We start from the raw sequence: 20,755 nt of genomic DNA on the forward strand, positions 1-20,755 counted from the left end.
TATAGTGTGGAAAATACGGTACTTAGAAGATCTAGTCCAGCTGTTCTCTCACCATCTCACATTTCATTCATCCTCACTCTGAGGATTTTAGCTTCACTGAGCAGTCGTGGGACAGAGTGTGTTTCTCAACGACTGTGTTCACGCTGTTATCCCTGCAGTTCCAGACACTTCCTCATCATTCTGCAGATCTTCACAACAACCCCCTGGATCGATGCATCTCCTGTCACAGTCACATGAAGAACCTCTGGCAGTGCTGACTGTTGTGCAGGCGAGCTGCCTCTAAAGTGTTGCTTCAGTTCCTGGTTCTCTTCCTGCTGTGGGTCTTTGAACATGTTTGTGTGTAACATCTACTTCTGGCACCTCCTGACGCCAACAACACCACATTAAAATAAAAATAACACAATGTTTTGTTGCTCATGATGACATTCTAGACAACATCAGATCACCAGTAAACACAGGCTTTGTCTCTTGCCCTGAACGACTGGGACAGTCACGCTGTGACCCTGAGACGAGAATTATGGGTAGAAAGTTACTCAATGTTTTTACCTTTAAAACTAACAGATATTGATCAAGAAGATAGTTTGGTACTTTAGTAGTTCTTCCTCAACAACTGTCAACAAATATGTTTTATTGTTTCTCTCACCACTGAATAAATCCATCATTTCATTTTTGTTGCAAACCAACTCATCTAGATCTGTGAAGGGAAACATTTTTAAAAAACAATGATTTTCTAAATGTAGCTTGAAATGTAGATATTTAGTGGAGAAGAAAACTACAAAATATAAATAATCAGGTCAATCCATTATTGAACCATGTGACTGTAAAAAAATACACAGTCAGAGTCATTTTGTCAGAATGTACCAGAAGAAAATAGAAAATATTAAACAAATGTTAAATTATTCACCAGAATATGTTCTTTAGATCCAAAGTTTCAACACAATGGAAGGATAAAAATGCAGGTAAAATGTGTCAAACATAAAGTGATCTTCTAAGATTTTGTGATTTATTTCATTAAAGCAAAGAAAAATGATTGATTGATTGATTGACATTCCTGTTCAATTGTAAATTTGTTTCGGGTCAATCAATCAAACAAAAAGTAAGAAATAATCAAATTGAGTTGATGTTCCTTGTTTTTAATCCAAAATGCTTTATAACCGTTTAAAGAATAAAGTAACAAGAACTTCTGGTTGTTGTGACTTCCAGTCCGTCGAGTTCTTTGCTCGAGGATATTGAAGTGAAATAACTATTTAATAACTGACGACATTGAGTTTCATGTTATTATGAACCAAAAACCACGAGAATAAAGTCACAAAGATGAAAATGTTCAGATGTTTCCACTGATGTTTCTAAGGCTTCAGCTGAGAACAGACACTTCTCTGCTGCTGTTAAGGTCCAGATGAGCTCAGTGGTCTTGGTCGTCCTTAGATGAAGACACTTGTGAAGCGCGAGGATCCTCAGAGCCGTCCAGACCGAAGCCATTCCACCGTCAACATGGCAGCTCGCCTGGAGTTTGTCGACTGGCAGCACGTTTGCTCTTCAGTGTGAACGCCAGGCGTCGTATTTGAAGATCAGTTCAGCTCCATCAACGAGTGTCTGGAGGACAATCCTGAGAATCTCACACCTCAATCCAATCTAACATTTCTGGACACGGTTGAACAACAGCTGCTGAAAATCAAACTATCAGCCAAAAAATATTCACTCATTTAATCATAACATTTATTCTGCCTGTTCCCAAACAGGTTAAAGTATATCCCAGCTACTCGGGGCAAGAGGCAGGGGACACCCTGAACTGGTGACTATTACAGAGAATTATACTTTTATTTTAATACACTTGTAAAAATCCTGAAATGTAACTTTTTTGTGTATTATTTCACGTTTTCTCTGGAGATTATGAGTAAAAAACAGTATCAAGTGTTTTGTAAAAGACTGAAACATAAAAGGTTCAGTGAATGTACTGAACAAGGATCTTACTACGTCCTGATCTGTCAATCAAGTGTTTACGACCTGGAGAACTGACATGAATTCATCACAACTTTACACGATTCAAAGGTGTGTGAATCCAGAGAAGAACAACACAAGGCATGTATTTACAGTAGTAGTACTAGTGTGCGTTTAGTTTGTCAAAATACTAAGAACTATTCACTTTGAGTTGACAACACAGACACGTCACGTTACTATGGAAACGAAGAGTTAGGCGACGCTTCAAAGAGGTAGAACATAAAGTTATGAAACCAATAACTCAGAGGTTTTGCTCTTCATTCCCATAAGAATGTGTTCAGTGCAGTCAGATGTGAGTCATTATCAGCATCAGTTCTGTAGAAGTGAAGGGAAGTTAGAGGAGGAGGGACATTCTGGTGACATCACAGTTGACAGAAATATTTATCTGATTGGTCGACGTCTGGCTGTGTCGTAGAACAGGAAGTAGCTCGAGTCGATCTCGCAAGCAGATAAAAATATATTTAGAAATCTTTTTTTTTTAAATGACAGACGTCTAATGCTGAGTCAAAATGGATTTTGCACGACAGTAAATAAAAACAACAGTGTTCAGGCAACACGCTCTCAAGTTGTGACCTTGTATTCACTTAGTTTATGTTTTGTTTTTACATAGTTTGTGTGTAAACACAGAGTAAAATGTCAACTTGAAGTGTCCTTTGATAACGAATGTAAAATGCAGAGGAAATATGCTTAAAAGGCGACTTGAACAATCCTTACTTTAGTGTAAGACGACACATAAAAGGTAATTGGTTGAAAACCTGCTTCGTAAATTCAAACATGTCAACATAACTCTATACAGACATGATAAAAATAAAGATACAAAATAAACAGAAAATATGTAAACAAATAACCTACTTCCTCCATACGACCGTAAAAACAACTTTAAAATATAATGAAAAACAAAAACAAAAAAGGAAAAAACATGACATTCTCGTAAAATGTCACCGTTTTATTCCAGATTGCTACACAATTATGTAAAAAAAACATTATATTAGTCCAATAAATAAAACAATTTGTGAAACATTTTAAAGACTTTAGGAAAAATATTTGCAGGCATAATTTTTAAAGGATTTAACAAGTGGACTGTGTTCGTTAAAAATCCTCAAAGCTAAGAATCGCTGCCTCGCAGTCAGAACAACCTTTTGCTTTACTTATCCATTTTCCAGTATCCAGTAAAACTATTGTAATTATGTTTGTGTCAAATGTTTCTTTGTTGATAAGATGTTTCCCTTGATGTTGGCGTATAAACATTAAATAGTCCTGCATGACTCGTCTACATGTTGGCCTGGCTTTAAACCAAGACTGCATTTCTTGTCAAAGAGAATAAACCAACATGAAGACCAGCGAGCTGCTATTTTGAAGCTGAGGACGAGGAGACGCTTCTGAGCCATTGGAAAAAAACATTGATCGTTGTAAGGACAACGATTTGGAATGGTCTGGAATAGAAAGAAACTGCTAGTGTACGGAGCAGCAGGCGTTGACCGGGTCAGCCAAAGAAAACAACAACAATCAAAGAGAAAAATATTCATGAGCTAAGAAGAAACCTCTTAGAACATCAGTTCGTAACATCAGCAAACGTTGCAGAGACATTTTGTCGTCCAACTTAAGTAGAAATACTTTCACACGAATCAGGAATTTAACCACAAAACAACCCAAATGACTTCATCAGGGCAAAAGGTGGAAGGTTTTGGACTGACCAAGACCACCACCTAACCTTGACCTAACAGAGCATTTCACCTCCTAAAGAGGAGGCTTGATGGCAAAACATCCCAAAACAGAGAAGAACAGAAAAGAGATGTGATAAAAGCAACAATCTGGCGACGTTGATGGACAGCAGGTAGCCTTGGTGTCATCCTATTTCTACCAGGGGCTCCAACACTCACTACCCTAAATAAATAGCCCCAGATCGCTTGACCCGCTTCTGTTTGGATCTAGAAATCAGGTAATGAAGATATCATGTGGTGCACGCTGGACAGGGCCTCTTCTGATTGGATGACCCCTGGATGACCCTTCCATACCGCGATCCAATCAGATCGCCTTATTATTCACATGACCGTGTTGTTGTGTTGGGCTTAGAAATCTGCCGCGAGAACGTCTTTGCCGGTAAGAAAACCTTTCAATGTTGCTCACGTTTCCGCTCAGAAACTCCGTCTAAATCAAGAATAGACACAATGTTCGATCAAGCTACTAGTATCGCTAGCGTCGGGTTCCACGTCGACCATGTTGATGATGCCTGAGGATGGGGCGGAGATAGCAGGCATCAATCTGCGCTCTTTGTCCACAGTTGGGACGAATTTTCTAATTAAAAACAGAAGCGGGTCATGTGATCCCAGACTATTTTTTTTAGGGTAGCGAGTGTAGGAGCCCCCGGTAGAAATAGGAAACACCCAGGCTAGGTAGCAGGCAATTGTTAATGCAAAGGTTATGACACCAAATCATATATTTTATTTACTTTAAGATGATTTGTTCCATTACTTTTGCTCACTTAACATAAAATGCCTTTGAGTAATACTATTTGTGATATAAATATCAGGAACTAAAGCTGAAAATTATGAAATCTAGTCTAATACTCGTCTTATGATCTGTGTAATATTAATAAAAAATATTTTCCTGGTGTCTCGTGTCTCAGTCAATAAACATCTGCTGCTCCAACAAAAAACTGGAGTCTGTTGTCCATATTCATGGTTAAACTTTATTTACACTGAAGAGAAAACAAGAGTCACAATGATTACAAACAAACAGTCAAAGAAAGATTCATCCAAACACTCGTGGATCATGTTGAAGCCTCAGAGAGTCTCTGGCTGAACATCTGCTGGAGACACATCCACCATCTCCACTTCCTCCACAGGTACTGGGAGCTGCTCTCTACTCCTGCTCCTCAGGACCACAACAACAACAACAACACACATCATGAAGATCACAACAATGAGCAGCACAGACCTCGCTAGATGGTGATCAAACTCTGGCTCTCCGAACATTACAAGGGTCTTAGATCTGAACACACAACGATTGTCTTTCATTATCACACACCAGAACTCTCCGCTGTCTTCCAGAGAGATGTTAGTGATCACCAGGCTCGTGTTGGAGTGAGAGATTCTGTCTTCTTGTTCTTGATTTAACACAAGTGATTGTCTTCCTTCAGTTCTGTTTGTCTTCATGAACCAGAGAATCACATCAGGCTGTTTCCAGTCGCATCGAAGAGTCACGTTTTCTCCTCCAGTGAAGAACACATCAGCAGGCGGGTCAGACTCAGGACACACATACAGGTACTGATATTCATGATCCCGATCACTCTGCTCACAGATGTATTCACCTGTGTGGTTCAAGGTCAGTGATGGTAACATCAGAGTGTAGTTGTGACTCTCTTCATATGTCGTCGCTGAAATAATCTTCCACATGTGTGTTTTGTTTCCACTGATGTCAGAGCAGTTCAGCTCCAGACTCTCTCCCACCCAGCGGTGAATATAATTTGGTTGAACATAAACTTCAAACCTGTTCAGTAGGTCACAGGTCTGATGGTTCTTCTCCAGGCAGAAATAAAAGTTTGTACGAGGAAATGTTACCAGCAGAGATGGTTTGTTCTTCACTTGCTGTAGTTTGTACATTGAAGATGTTTCATCATCGATTAAAGCTAATTCCATAGTTCTTGTTCTGTGGTTATATTGATGTAAAGCCCACTGGACACTCTGGTTTGGTCCCACACCGTCACAAGTCAGCTCCAGTGTCTGTCCAGCAAGAAGGTCAAAAGACTGAAATCTACTCTTCCGTGTGTCACAAACCAGGAGAGTGAAGTTCCTCTCGTGCGTCACGTTGTTCTGGGTCCAGCACTGTTCTTGGTACTGACCCGAGTCTGAAACCTCCAGAGGGTATATTGTATAATAATCTTCTGTCTGCAGCCTGGAGTCATGATGCTGTGAAGAGTTCCACAGAAGTTTCTTCTGCTCACCGCTCCATCTTGAGATCAAGCAGACGTCATCAGCGGTTTTGTTCAGGATGAAGCCATGAGACTCTCCTTCCATCAGGAGGGTTTCAGCGAGGATGTTGTTGAAGAAGAACGCCACCAGCAGCAGGATCTGTGCAGCCATGTCTTCGTCTGTGAGTGAGAGTCAACTCTGCTGCTGCTTTATGATCTCAATCTCTTCACCATCAGCAGCTTCTCACGTACGATCGTTGGAACGATATCGTCACGATGACGCTCTGAATGCTACTTCCTGTTCGCTTTATCAGGTGTGAAGCGTCAACGGAAACTATTAGGAATTCATACGTATCTTCACATCATTCTTATGCAACTCAGCCAAAAACATATTTCTTATCGTTCATTCAATCAAACTGACTTTAACTTGTTTCTCTTCTATCACTTTAGTTTTGTATAATCACTGCACTTTTTAAAAATATTAACATTTCATTGATGCATGTGAGAAAATACACAAATCAATCTGTTTTCCTTTTTGTCCTTTTCTGCTCATAACGAAGGCGGATTCTTTTTCTTTTCCTTCATCCTAGTCCGTCTCTGCTGCTCTCGTCTAATCTCTTGGAGACTCTACATTTCTTTTACAAATCTCAAATCAACAACCATTGATGAGGTCAGCTGGTCTCGCAACACAATTGATTATTTGGTTTGATGATCATTTAGTTTCTGTGGTCACCTGGTGTTCGACACGGATCCTACGGACTGGGATCTGGGATTTGAAACCGTTACAAAATGAATGCTATTGTTCTGATTGTTCATGGGATTCATGAGAAGCAGCTGAAGCTTCTGAGATCGTTGTTCTCACATGGAATTATTTCAGTCCATGTTGGAAAAATCAATGATAACCAAACATTATATTTTTCCTAACGTGGATTTCACTTGATAAAGTCGACCCTAAAATTATTATACACTATACGTATACGCCATATAGTAGATCAAAGAACGAAGCAAAGACACACCCGGGAAAGGGGGGCTAAAAGACAGAAACCCCCACCCGAGAATATTTGAATGATTAGATTACAAGAAAACAAATTAGGATGTCTCTCAATTGGGGATCGGGACACAGGGAACTTGAAAGAACCATTTGGCCGGAAAGAGACGACCTCCCTCACCGGAAATTTGCCTAAAATATAGCGATGTTTCTACAGATCGGGGCCTTTTCTCCCGGGATTATTGACCTGTACAGTCACCGGGACAAAGTGTGGCCGATCCATCGTAAATCTTGTATTTTGTTTGACTTGGAGCGGCGAATAAACGACCCGTGACACACTCTGATTGTCCATCTTTCTCCACGAAGCGAAGCATAAGAACCGGGGAAAGGAAGTGACGTCGTGTTAGAGCGACAGAACGGACTCCGTGTTTTGACGTTTTAGCATGTAACAGCAGATTTGGGAAAGTGTTGAAGGTATGAAGTGATGCCTGGTTCTATATAGTCCAACATTTCTGAAAAGCGTAAAGATCATTTTTAATATTGTTTTTTGTACCGTCTTCTTTTAAATGTCTTTATTTTGTTACAACCCTGTAGCACTTTGAGATTTATTGTCTTTATGTAAAGTGCAATACAAACAAGATCTATTTTGATTATTGTTAAAACTGCCGAACGATCAGCATGAAACTGATCTTTAATGCAATTAAATTCCATTTTCATCTTTTTTTCTTCCACTTGAACAAGTGAAAAACAAGTGAAAAAACTTTTTTTTGGTTATTTTTTAAGATTTCATGATCCATTTCTCTAAAGATCAAGTTCGTCTGATATTTGCTGACGTGTCTGCAAATGCATTTCCTAGAGAAACTAGACAGTTTTTGTCGTGAGAGTTTAATAACAGCAACTCTTTTTGGTAACAAGATTGCATTGAGTAGATGTTTCCATTTTAAACTACTTTTCATCGTGTTCCTGAATGAACTGCAAACAATTCCAAGGAGCTGAAAGCATATCGACTGTCGGTTAATAGTTTAACTTATTATAAGTTCCTGACTCTTGCAAGACTTTATCGTCTGTTAACGTTAACCATCACAGCTGCTCTTCTGTAGCGTGAGGTTGCCATAGCAACACTGGCAACATGACACGTGTTGAGCTGGTGATAAGAACTAAAGGAAACTTTGCAGATGAAAGGTATACGAGCTCCTGCAAACACAAGTTCCTTTTCTTTTTTCTTCAGTGTGTCACAAAGAGGTTAAAGGAATGTGTGGCTTTCAGTCCCTCAAAACCCATGTCAGGGTGACCTAATGTCTCCGTGTGAAAATGATCTTCAGCGTCTAAATCCTCATCAAGGCCAGTGAGATTCGTCTCTTTTCTGGGCTCAAGCTGCTCAAGGCTACAGTAAGTAAGTCATTTTTATTTATATAGCGCTTTTCTAGACCAGGGTCATAAAGCGCTTAAACCATCAAAACAATATTCAATAAAGTATATACTTTAAAGGTCAAGATAAAACTGATAACACAACAGGAGTTCCAGAAAATCAAGGAAAAGCCTGAACAAATAAAAACGTCTTAAGATGTTTCTTAAAGGAGTCAGTAGATCCATCAAACACAAAGAGAGAGGAAGATCGTTCCAAAGCTTAGGAGCAACAGCCTGGAAGGATTTCTCTCCTCTGGTCCTGAACCGTGTGCGTGGAACCATAAGTAGATTCTGATCCAAAGACCTCAGTGCCCGAGCTGGGGTGTAAGGCTGGATCAGATCACTGATGTAAGGAGGAGCCTGACCATGAATAGATCTGAAAGTAAGAACCAGAATTTTAAAATTGATCCTGAAAGAAACTGGAAGCCAGTGAAGAGTTTAAAGGATCGGAGAAATGCGAGTTCTTCTACTAGAGCGGGTCAGAATTCTCGAGTTCTGAATCAACTGTAGGGGAGACAGATCCTTCTTGTTAAGACATGAAAACAAACTGTTACAGTAGTCCAGACGTGAAGACACAAATGCATGGATTACAAGCTCCAGATCATGTTTTGCTAAAGTTAACAGTAGTAACTCCAGTCTGTTGATTCTACAAACAAAATAATATCAATAACATTAAAAAAGTGGTGAAAGGCATTACTCAAGAGATCGTGGTTCACTAGTCTGTATGTTTTCATTTGTCCTAGTAATTCTATCCATTCAGGAGGATCATGTTTTTAAACAACACGTCCTCGAACCCAAGTCCTCGACCGTCCCACGCTGTGTCAGAGCCCGAGACGTCACTCGGGCGACACAATAGAGACATAAACGTGGGTTTGAGTCGCATCGGGTCACCATGTGATATACAGAGAACTCCCTCAACGTCGGACTCAGACGGACCGGGTCACATTTGACGCGTCGCCCGACTCTACGTTGCCATGGTAACGCGATGTGTCGGTGTTGTCGTTTATCTACTGTAATTCTCAGACTATGAAGCGCACGTGTCGTCTTTTCTTAGGAAAGAAATCGATAGAAAAATGATGTTTCAATATTTAATCCAAGCTACTGTAAAAGTGTCAGTTTGAGTCTTTATGTAGCAAGAAAATACAGTATTGAGTCGACTCTGCTGCTTCATGCAGAGCTTCTCACCTACGATCGTTGGAACGATATCGTCACGATGACGCTCTACATGCTACTTCCTGTTAGCTTTATCAGGTGTGAAGCGTCAACGGAAACTATCGCTTTAGTTGTGTATAATCAATTGCAAAATGTTAATTAAATATATATTTCAGTGTCTAAATTTAAAGTGGATTTACAAAAGTAAGTTATTAAAGTGAGAAGTCGTATTAGGAGAAACTCAGATGTTTAAAGCTTAAAGCTGCAGACGGTTCAAAAGACAGTTAATGTGAAGTGAAATCATTTTTTATCATTTATGTCATGATTTATTCTGACACTTTATTATTCCAATAAACTTTCCCGATTTATTTCTACGTCACTCGACAGATTGATGGTGTGATACACTTTAAAGTCAGAATATAAAGTGGTGTTTAAGGTTGTTGGTGTGAAGATGTGTTTGTCAATCAAACAGTTAAATGTGTTTGAAAATCAGTTTTCAAAACATTCATGTGACAAACTCTTCAAACCAGTGGTGTTGACCTCGTGACCTCGAGCAGCGACTGATGAAACTGAGGTCGAAGGTGAACACGAGTCGAGATCATCTGCTGACAGACGTCTGGACAGAGATGACGAGTCAAAGCGAGTTAGTTGGTTTGTAACTGAGATAAATAGACAACAAATGAGAAACTAATTCTAGATATGTTTAAAAAATAAATCATAGATTTTCAAACTTCCCAAAAACATCTCCACGAGCAAAACACATTTTTGAAAGTATTTCCAGAAGAATCTAAAAACACAGGTTCATGGAAACCATCAAGACTAAGTTAATGGATTAACTTCCACATCTTCATCTGGGATTTAAATCAGTGTAACATCAGAAAACAAAGTGAGCCAAAGACGGTTCCAGCCACGTTATTTCTTATGACCTTGAGCTCATTCTTGTTCGTGTCAAATGTTTCTTTGTTGATTAGATGTTGCCCTTGATGTTGGCGTATAAACATTAAATAGTCCTGCATGACTCGTCTACATGTTGGCCTGGCTTTAAACCAAGACTGCATTTCTTGTCAAAGAGAATCAGGAATTTAACCACAAAAAAAAAAAACTGTTACAAAAAGCACACCTAATGACTTCATCAGGGCAAAAAGTGGAAGGTTTTAGACCAAGACCCCCACCTAACCTTGACCTAACAGACCATTTCACCTCCTAAAGAGGAGGCTTGATGGCAAAACACCCCAAAAACAGAGAAGAACAGATAAAAGCCTGGAAAAATGCAACAATCTGGCGACGTTGATGGACAGCAGGTAGCCTTGGTGTCATCCTATTTCTACCAGGGGCTCCAACACTCACTACCCTAAATAAATAGCCCCAGATCGCTTGACCCGCTTTCGTTTGGAACTAGAAATCAGGTAATGAAGGCATCATGTGGTGCACGCTGGACAGGGCCTCTTCTGATTGGATGACCCCTGGATGACCTTTCCATACCGCGATCCAATCAGATCGCCTTATTATGCACATGACCGTGTTGTTGTGTTGGGCTTAGAAATCTGCCGCGAGAACGTCTTTCCCGGTAAGAAAACCTTTCAATGTTGCTCACGTTTCAGCTCAGAAACTCCGTCTAAATCAAGAATAGACACAATGTTCGATCAAGCTACTAGTATCGCTAGCGTTGGGTTCCACGTCGACCATGTTGATGATGACGTGAAGCCCTGAGGATGGGGCGGAGATAGCAGGCATCAATCTGCGCTCTTTGTCCACAGTTGGGACGAATTTTCTAATTAAAAACAGAAGCGTGTCATGTGATCCCAGACTATTTTTTTTAGGGTAGCGAGTGTAGGAGCCCCCGGTAGAAATAAGAAACACCCAGGCTAGGTAGCAGGCAATTGTTAATGCAAAGGTTATGACACCAAATCATATATTTTATTTATTTTAAGATGATTTGTTCCATTACTTTTGCTCACTTAACATAAAATGCCTTTGAGTAATACTATTTGTGATATAAATATCAGGAACTAAAAGCTGAAATCGAGTTTAATACTCGTCTTATGATCTGTGTAATATTAATAAATAATATTTTCCTGGTGTCTCGTGTCTCAGTCAATAAACATCTGCTGCTCCAACAAAAAACTGGAGTCTGTTGTCCATATTCATGGTTAAACTTTATTTACACTGAAGAGAAAACAAGAGTCACAATGATTACAAACAAACAGTCAAAGAAAGATTCATCCAAACACTCGTGGATCATGTTGAAGCCTCAGAGAGTCTCTGGCTGAACATCTGCTGGAGACACATCCACCATCTCCACTTCCTCCACAGGTACTGGGAGCTGCTCTCTACTCCTGCTCCTCAGGACCACAACAACAACAACAACACACATCATGAAGATCACAACAATGAGCAGCACAGACCTCGCTAGATGGTGATCAAACTCTGGCTCTCCGAACATTACAAGGGTCTTAGATCTGAACACACAACGATTGTCTTTCATTATCACACACCAGAACTCTCCGCTGTCTTCCAGAGAGATGTTAGTGATCACCAGGCTCGTGTTGGAGTGAGAGATTCTGTCTTCTTGTTCTTGATTTAACACAAGTGATTGTCTTCCTTCAGTTCTGTTTGTCTTCATGAACCAGAGAATCACATCAGGCTGTTTCCAGTCGCATCGAAGAGTCACGTTTTCTCCTCCAGTGAAGAACACATCAGCAGGCGGGTCAGACTCAGGACACACATACAGGTACTGATATTCATGATCCCGATCACTCTGCTCACAGATGTATTCGCCTGTGTGGTTCAAGGTCAGTGATGGAAACATCAGAGTGTAGTTGTGACTCTCTTCATATGTCGTCGCTGAAATAATCTTCCACATGTGTGTTTTGTTTCCACTGATGTCAGAGCAGTTCAGCTCCAGACTCTCTCCCACCCAGCGGTGAATATAATTTGGTTGAACATAAACTTCAAACCTGTTCAGTAGGTCACAGGTCTGATGGTTCTTCTCCAGGCAGAAATAAAAGTTTGTACGAGGAAATGTTACCAGCAGAGATGGTTTGTTCTTCACTTGCTGTAGTTTGTACATTGAAGATGTTTCATCATCGATTAAAGCTAATTCCATAGTTCTTGTTCTGTGGTTATATTGATGTAAAGCCCACTGGACACTCTGGTTTGGTCCCACACCGTCACAAGTCAGCTCCAGTGTCTGTCCAGCAAGAAGGTCAAAAGACTGAAATCTACTCTTCCGTGTGTCACAAACCAGGAGAGTGAAGTTCCTCTCGTGCGTCACGTTGTTCTGGGTCCAGCACTGTTCTTGGTACTGACCCGAGTCTGAAACCTCCAGAGGGTATATTGTATAATAATCTTCTGTCTGCAGCCTGGAGTCATGATGCTGTGAAGAGTTCCACAGAAGTTTCTTCTGCTCACCGCTCCATCTTGAGATCAAGCAGACGTCATCAGCGGTTTTGTTCAGGATGAAGCCATGAGACTCTCCTTCCATCAGGAGGGTTTCAGCGAGGATGTTGTTGAAGAAGAACGCCACCAGCAGCAGGATCTGTGCAGCCATGTCTTCGTCTGTGAGTGAGAGTCAACTCTGCTGCTGCTTTATGATCTCAATCTCTTCACCATCAGCAGCTTCTCACGTACGATCGTTGGAACGATATCGTCACGATGACGCTCTGAATGCTACTTCCTGTTCGCTTTATCAGGTGTGAAGCGTCAACGGAAACTATTAGGAATTCATACGTATCTTCACATCATTCTTATGCAACTCAGCCAAAAACATATTTCTTATCGTTCATTCAATCAAACTGACTTTAACTTGTTTCTCTTCTATCACTTTAGTTTTGTATAATCACTGCACTTTTTAAAAATATTAACATTTCATTGATGCATGTGAGAAAATACACAAATCAATCTGTTTTCCTTTTTGTCCTTTTCTGCTCATAACGAAGGCGGATTCTTTTTCTTTTCCTTCATCCTAGTCCGTCTCTGCTGCTCTCGTCTAATCTCTTGGAGACTCTACATTTCTTTTCCAAATCTCAAATCAACAACCATTGATGAGGTCAGCTGGTCTCGCAACACAATTGATTATTTGGTTTGATGATCATTTAGTTTCTGTGGTCACCTGGTGTTCGACACGGATCCTACGGACTGGGATCTGGGATTTGAAACCGTTACAAAATGAATGCTATTGTTCTGATTGTTCATGGGATTCATGAGAAGCAGCTGAAGCTTCTGAGATCGTTGTTCTTACATGGAATTTTTTCAGTCCATGTTGGAAAAATCAATGATAACCAAACATTATATTTTTCCTAACGTGGATTTGACTTTATAAAGTCGACCCTAAAATTATTATACACTATACGTATACGCCATATAGTAGATCAAAGAACGAAGCAAGACTTAAAGACGGCTAAAAGACGGAAACCCCCACCCGAGAATATTTGAATGATTAGATTACAAGAAAACAAATTAGGATGTCTCTCAATGGGGGATCGGGACACAGGGAACTTGAAAGAACCATTTGGCCGGAAAGGGACGACCTCCCTTACCGGAAATTTGCCTTAAATATAGCGATGTTTCTACAGATCGGGGCCTTATTGGCCTGTACAGTCACCGGGACAAAGTGTGGCCGATCCATCGTAAATCTTGTATTTTGTTTGACTTGGAGCGGCGAATAAACGACCCGTGACACACTCTGATTGTCCATCTTTCTCCACGAAGCGAAGCATAAGAACCGGGGAAAGGAAGTGACGTCGTGTTAGAGCGACAGAACGGACTCCGTGTTTTGACCGTTTTAGCATGTAGCAGCAGATTTGGGAAAGTGTTGAAGGTATGAAGTGATGCCTGGTGCTATATAGTCCAACATTTCTGAAAAGCGTAAAGATCATTTTTAATATTGTTATTTGTACCGTCTTCTTTTAAATGTCTTTATTTTGTTACAACCCTGTAGCACTTTGAGATTTATTGTCTTTATGTAAAGTGAAATACAAACAAGATCTATTTTGATTATTGTTAAAACTGCCGAACGATCAGCATGAAACTGATCTTTAATGCAATTAAATTCCATTTTCATCTTTTTTTCTTCCACTTGAACAAGTGAAAAACAAGTGAAAAAACTTTTTTTTGGTTATTTTTTAATATTTCATGATCCATTTCTCTAAAGATCAAGTTCGTCTGATATTTGCTGACGTGTCTTCAAATGTATTTCCCAGAGAAACGAGACAGTTTTTGTCGTGAGAGTTTAATAACAGAAACTCTTTTTGGTAACAAGATTGCATTGAGTAGATGTTTCCATTTTAAACTACTTTTCATCGTGTTCCTGAATGAACTGCAAACAATTCCAAGGAGCTGAAAGCATATCGACTGTCGGTTAATAGTTTAACTTATTATAAGTTACTGACTCTTGCAAGACTTTATCGTCTGTTAACGTTAACCATCACAGCTGCTCTTCTGTAGTGTCAGGTTGCCATAGCAACACTGGCAACATGACACGTGTTGAGCTGGTGATAAGAACTAAAGGAAACTTTGCAGATGAAAGGTATACGAGCTCCTGCAAACACAAGTTCCTTTTCTGTTTTCTTCAGTGTGTCACAAAGAGGTTAAAGGAATGTGTGGCTTTCAGTCCCTCAAAACCCATGTCAGGGTGACCTAATGTCTCCGTGTGAAAATGATCTTCAGCGTCTAAATCCTCATCAAGGCCAGTGAGATTCGTCTCTTTTCTGGGCTCAAGTTGCTCAAGGCTATAGTTGTCCGTAGTAACTCCAGTCTGTTGATTCTAGAAACAAAATAATATCAATATCATCAAAAAAGTGGTGAAAAGCATTACTCAAGAGATCGTGGTTCACTAGTCTGTATGTTTTCATTTGTCCCTCAACTCCCTCAACGTCGGACTCAGACGGACCGGGTCACATTTGACGCGTCGCCCGACTCTTCGTTGCCATGGTAACGTGACGTGTCGGTGTTGTCGTTTATCTACTGTAATTCTCAGACTATGAAGCGCACGTGTCGTGCACAAACACCTGCATTCAAACGTGACGACGTATATAGGATTCTTATGAAAGAAATTAAATCGATAGAAAAACGATGTTTCAATATTTAATCCAAGCGACTGTAAAAGTGTCAGTTTGAGTCTTTATGTAGCAAGAAAATACAGTATTGAGTCGACTCTGCTGCTTCATGCAGAGCTTCTCACCTACGATCGTTGGAACGATATCGTCACGATGACGCTCTACATGCTACTTCCTGTTAGCTTTATCAGGTGTGAAGCGTCAACGGAAACTATTAGGAATTCATACGTAGCTTCACATCATTTTATGCAACTCAGCTAAAAACATTTTTTCTAATCGTTCATTCAATCAAACTGACTTCAACTTGTTTCTCTTCTATCACTTTAGTTTTGTATAATAAAATGCAAAATGTTAATTAAATATATATTTCAGTGTCTAAATTTAAAGTGGATTTACAAAAGTAAGTTATTAAAGTGAGAAGTCGTATTAGGAGAAACTCAGAGGTTTAAAGCTTAAAGCTGCAGACGGTTCAAAAGACAGTTAATGTGAAGTGAAATCATTTTTATCATTTATGTCCTGATTTATTCTGACACTTTATTATGACCTTGAGCTCATTCTTTCATTGTCTTGCGAGAAATTCTGCAGAATCTAAATGGAACCAGATGGTTTGATGAATCAGCTAAAATAAAACATGGCTCCAGGTTGAGGTTCTGCACCTGAATAAATGGATTATAAACAGTTTAATTTAAACTAAATGTTCACCATCATATGATCCTGAAGACGCCTTTTAGAAGAAGTGGTTTTGGTCTGTGTGCTGGTCTTCTTCGTCAAGGACAAATTAACCACTTTGGGACTCAAAAGAATAATTTTTCTGTCTGTAAAACACATGAGTCGTGTCTTCTTCTCTTTAAGATAAAACACAATTTACCCACAATGCACCGAGTCCAGTTTTAATGATTCATTCGACTTTCTCCTCGACTGCTTCCTGACCTGATAAAAACATGTTCATTTATCTATTTCTGGTTAATGTATCCCAGTATATTCAACAACCTCAGGCTGATCACCTGAGACTCTTGGAAAAGACTTTGATTTACGACTTATTTTAGAGCTGATCCCAAACCTTTGGCCGAAGCTACAGTGAAGATCTGTTAGATTTGCTCAATAGTTTTGGTGATAAAGTGACTCACTTACTCTGGTTACACAAATAAAGTCACACCTTCAATGAGCAAAACTTAGGATTAACGTTGAAAATGCAGTTTATCTTTTTAAGTTTGTATCTGTTTTCAAGGCTCAGTTTATTTGAGATGAAATGCGGATGAAAAATGTTCAACCAGAAGAAGAGTTTTATTGCTAAAGAAAATTAAAAAATTGTTAAAATGATCCAAATGTAAAGGTTTGTATTTCAGAGTAAAAACCTTTTATCTTCAGACCAGTGAACGTTTGAGTTAAAATAGATGCAACAAAACATTATTCTGATTATTGAGCAACAAAAGGAACTTGAAGATCCGTTCAACTTGTACAGGAGTGAGTTAAATGTTTCACTTGTCATGTTTATTTGTACTAATGTAAATGAAGACAATTCTATACTAATAATAAATGAAGGGTATTTTAATAAATAAAGAAACATAAAATAACAACTGTAAACAGAGAAACTGAAGCAGGTCAAAATAAATTTTCTGGTGATTTTAAATCTGCTTCATTTTTCTAGAAACTGGCAGTTAAATAATATTATTTTACCGCAAATGTGTGTTTAAAACTGTGAGCTGCTCTAGTAGAAGAACTCACATTTCCCACGATCCTTAAATCTCTTGACTGGCTGCCAGTTTCTTTCAGGATCATTTTAAAATTCTGGTTCTTACTTTCAGATCTATTCATGGTCAGACCTTCCATCAGTGATCTGATCCAGACTTACACCCCAGCTCGGGCTCTGAGGTCTGTGGACCAGAATCTACTGATGGTTCCTGAACACACTTCAGGACCAGAGGAGAGAAATCCTTCCAGGCTGTTGCTCCTAAGCTTTGGAACCATCTCTGTGTTTGATGATCTACTGACTCCTTCAAGAAACATCTGTGTTTGATGATCTACTGACTCCTTCAAGAAACATCTGTGTTTGATGATCTACTGACTCCTTCAAGAAACATCTGAAGACACTTTTATTTATACTTTTCCCTGATTTTCTTGTTGTTTATCTTTTGTTGTCCTCATCTTTTAAAGTATATATTTTAACTGTGTATTGTTTTTGTTGTTAAAGCACTTTGTGACCCTGGTCTAGAAAGATCTTTACAAATAAACTTTACTTTACTAACTTTAGAAGAACATTTATTTATGAATTTATCTCAGACTTTAGTTACAGAGCAGAGATTTAAAAGTCGTATCCTCTAACGACTCATGGATTTCAGTCTAAAATCAAATCATTCAGTTTCCAGATGTAAATCTTCTTCTGTCCAGATGTTCTGTTGCTTTTCTCAGCTTCAACCTCCTGCAGCAGAGAAGCAGCATCAAGAACACAGTGAGCCTCGAGTCCTGAGTCCATTATCTTGAGTCATTAGTGTTTGAAAACAGAGTCACATTTGTAATAGAAGCACAATTACAAACTCAATTGAGTGGAAAATGAGAAAAAGCACGTCTGAGTTCCTCAACCGTCCTCTGAGACGTTTACATCCAACGATTACAAAGTTTGTTCCATGATCTTGTAGTTTGTAGAAGATCTCAGAGAATCACTTGATCAACAACCTCAGGATATTATCAACATTTAACCTGATGGTAAAATAAAGTGTAGATACTGTGGACGAAGAAGTGAATATAGAAGTGGTTCTGATGTTATGAAGCAATAAATGTTATATTTTCATTCATAGAAACACAATTGTTTACCAGGAGGATCCAGTTGATGTGTGTAACCTGCTGCATGATGCAAACACACATCAGGTTCTATAGATGACAAAATACAAATCATTGTAAACGAAGAGAAAATGTGAAACATGTGAATAAAGATGAAAAAAGCTTGTGTTTGTGTCACGTGAACATGTTGAAGAGTTTGTTTGTAAACGTCTGCACCAGTGACTCTGTGGGTAGAACCTGGTGAATTGAAAACAAAGTGAGATAAATGAACATCTTTCTCACTGAGGTTTCCTCCAAACAACACCTCCTTGAACGCCCTGCAGGAGGAGAGATAGAAGAGCAGGAGGACTTTCTTTACTGCTGTGGTTTCATCCTCCAAAATAACATGTTTACAAACACTTTCAACATTTATGACATGAAACCATCTTTTAACTGAAATGTTGATTTACTATCATCTCGCCTTCATCTCTCCATCATCTCATCATCATCTCGCCATCATCACCAACCTTATCTCATCATCATCTCACTCTATCTACAGCATCTCCTGACTTTAAAGGTGCATACAAGCCTAATGTCCTTGTTTTCTTCTTTTTTTCTCCTTTTTTTTTATTAAACATTATCATCTTCGTCTTTGCCATTTAAAGAAATTCCTTGTGATTTTTAAAAAAAAAAAAAGGTTCATGTCTAGTGATAAAATCACAGCTTATAAAATGTCATTTCACACGAGTGCAAATGTGACCTCAGAGGTTTCAGACACAGAATCCTCCTGATTCTAAAAGGTCATCATGACCCAACAGAGTCTTGGAAAATACAATACTTTAGAGAAAAGTGCTTTTATCTCCATTTTGTTTCTTTTCTCTTTGACATGTGTTGCAGATCATTCACTGAACCTGTGATGATTTTTGTTATTCATACATTATGCATAAATACCTGATAAAAACCTCCACAATCTGTACATGTAGAGTCTAGTGATGTCACATTTAACTTTGTGGATATTCTTGTATGTTTTATTTGTTATTTTGCAAACAGACGATGATAAATGTTATAACAGCAAATGTACTGAAGCAAAAACAAATGGATACATGTTTGAAAAAACATTATAAAATACAAGCAGCAGCCGATTCCAGATTTCAGTTAAATATTACATCAACAATTTAATTTTAGAAGGAAAATGTTCTTGTTACTCTCAATGCTTATGAAGAAACTCAAAGTGTTTCGATCCATTTGTTTTAACCAACATCAACTCTAACTTAACAAACCAAGTGTCAACCATTAATCCATGGAGAGATTTATTGATCAGTAGATTCATGTCCTAATAAACACAAGAACATATTAAAATATCTAAAGACCGACACACCAGACCCACACTTATAATAATATAATATAGTGAATAATCAGGTGACATAGAGTGATTTAAATAAAAGTTAACTAACTAATTTATTAACCAGCTGCAGAGAAACAGTGTATTTCAAGAAGAAGTGAAGAATCACTACATTGACTTGTTCGCCTCAAATCAACTCCTGAGTAAATAAACTCCAGGAGATTGAATTTCTTTTGCAACAAGAGTGTTTGTTTGTTAATTCAACATTTCCATGATGTGCTTGGTTGCCTTTGATAAAAACAAGCCTCTGGACGTGTAATATTGAAACTATTCAACAGTTGATCCAAACAGATGGATATCAATGAAAAACTAATAGAATAAATAAACTGTTTAATGTATGAAATCCATCTGATTCCAAGTCTTTAGTTACATCTCAACTGCAGTAATGTCTGTAAAAACATCAGTCTTGAGTTTATCTAGAAGTTTTGATGATGAATGAATCCACAGCAACACTGTTCATTAAGTGATGAAAGTCATTCATTTAAATGATTTAAGTAGATTTAATAACACCGTAAATTAGTATTTTTCATCCCATTTTCTAGAACATGTCACATAAACAAGAGTCTTTTGTAGATTCAGTTCAATGCAGTCTTTAAAAACAAGATGTTTTTTATATATTTGTTAAAGTATAAATCCCATACAGTTCAGTCAGCCTGAGTGTATCTCTTTATTTGAACTTTGTTCTCTTTAGTTGAACTTTGTCGTTCATTGCACTTTGTTTGCTTTACTTGTACTATGTCATCAATAATTCTTCCTTAATCTCTTTGGAGACCAAGAGTAAATCAACCCTTCAACTTGTTCTCTTTGCACTTTTAGTTTCATTTGAACTTTGTTTGTTTCATTTGAACTTTGTTTGTTTCATTTGAACTTTGTTTAATTTCTATTTGTTTGTTTCATTTGAATTTTGTTTTTTTTATCTGCTCTTTGTTTGTTTTATTTGCCCTTTGTTTTTTATAATTGCACTTTTTTTTAAATTCATTTGAACTTTGTTTTATTTGCTCTTTGTTTGTTTTAAGGTGTTCCACATGACAAAATTAAAGAAGACGCTACACAGATACAAACTTAGTTCCAGCCTCGTTGTTTCC

At 38.5% G+C, this 20,755-nt stretch overlaps 2 protein-coding genes across 2 annotated transcripts; both read right to left on the minus strand.

Moving 5' to 3' along the window:
• Positions 1-4,673: 4,673 nt before the first annotated feature.
• On the minus strand, positions 4,674-6,084 carry LOC148074986 (pregnancy-specific beta-1-glycoprotein 4-like). The gene has a single exon (XM_087795847.1). It carries the CDS (start codon positions 6,078-6,080, stop codon positions 4,782-4,784), a length of 1,299 nt encoding a protein of 432 aa, XP_087651973.1. The 5' UTR covers positions 6,081-6,084; the 3' UTR covers positions 4,674-4,781.
• Positions 6,085-11,557: 5,473 nt separating this feature from the next.
• Positions 11,558-13,005, minus strand: LOC148074987 (pregnancy-specific beta-1-glycoprotein 4-like). Its single transcript, XM_087796173.1, has one exon. It carries the CDS (start codon positions 13,003-13,005, stop codon positions 11,707-11,709), a length of 1,299 nt encoding a protein of 432 aa, XP_087652299.1. The 3' UTR covers positions 11,558-11,706.
• Between the last annotated feature and the right edge of the window lie 7,750 nt (positions 13,006-20,755).

Source organism: Callionymus lyra, chromosome 7 (assembly GCF_982586985.1).
Source record: "Callionymus lyra chromosome 7, fCalLyr1.hap1.1, whole genome shotgun sequence".
Lineage (NCBI taxonomy): Eukaryota > Metazoa > Chordata > Actinopteri > Syngnathiformes > Callionymidae > Callionymus > Callionymus lyra.

What these genes read in the sequence shown, in the direction of transcription:
- LOC148074986 (XM_087795847.1), bottom strand. Translation starts at nt 6,080, where the DNA reads ATGGCTGCACAGATCCTGCTGCTGGTGGCGTTCTTCTTCAACAACATC.
- LOC148074987 (XM_087796173.1), bottom strand. Translation starts at nt 13,005, where the DNA reads ATGGCTGCACAGATCCTGCTGCTGGTGGCGTTCTTCTTCAACAACATC.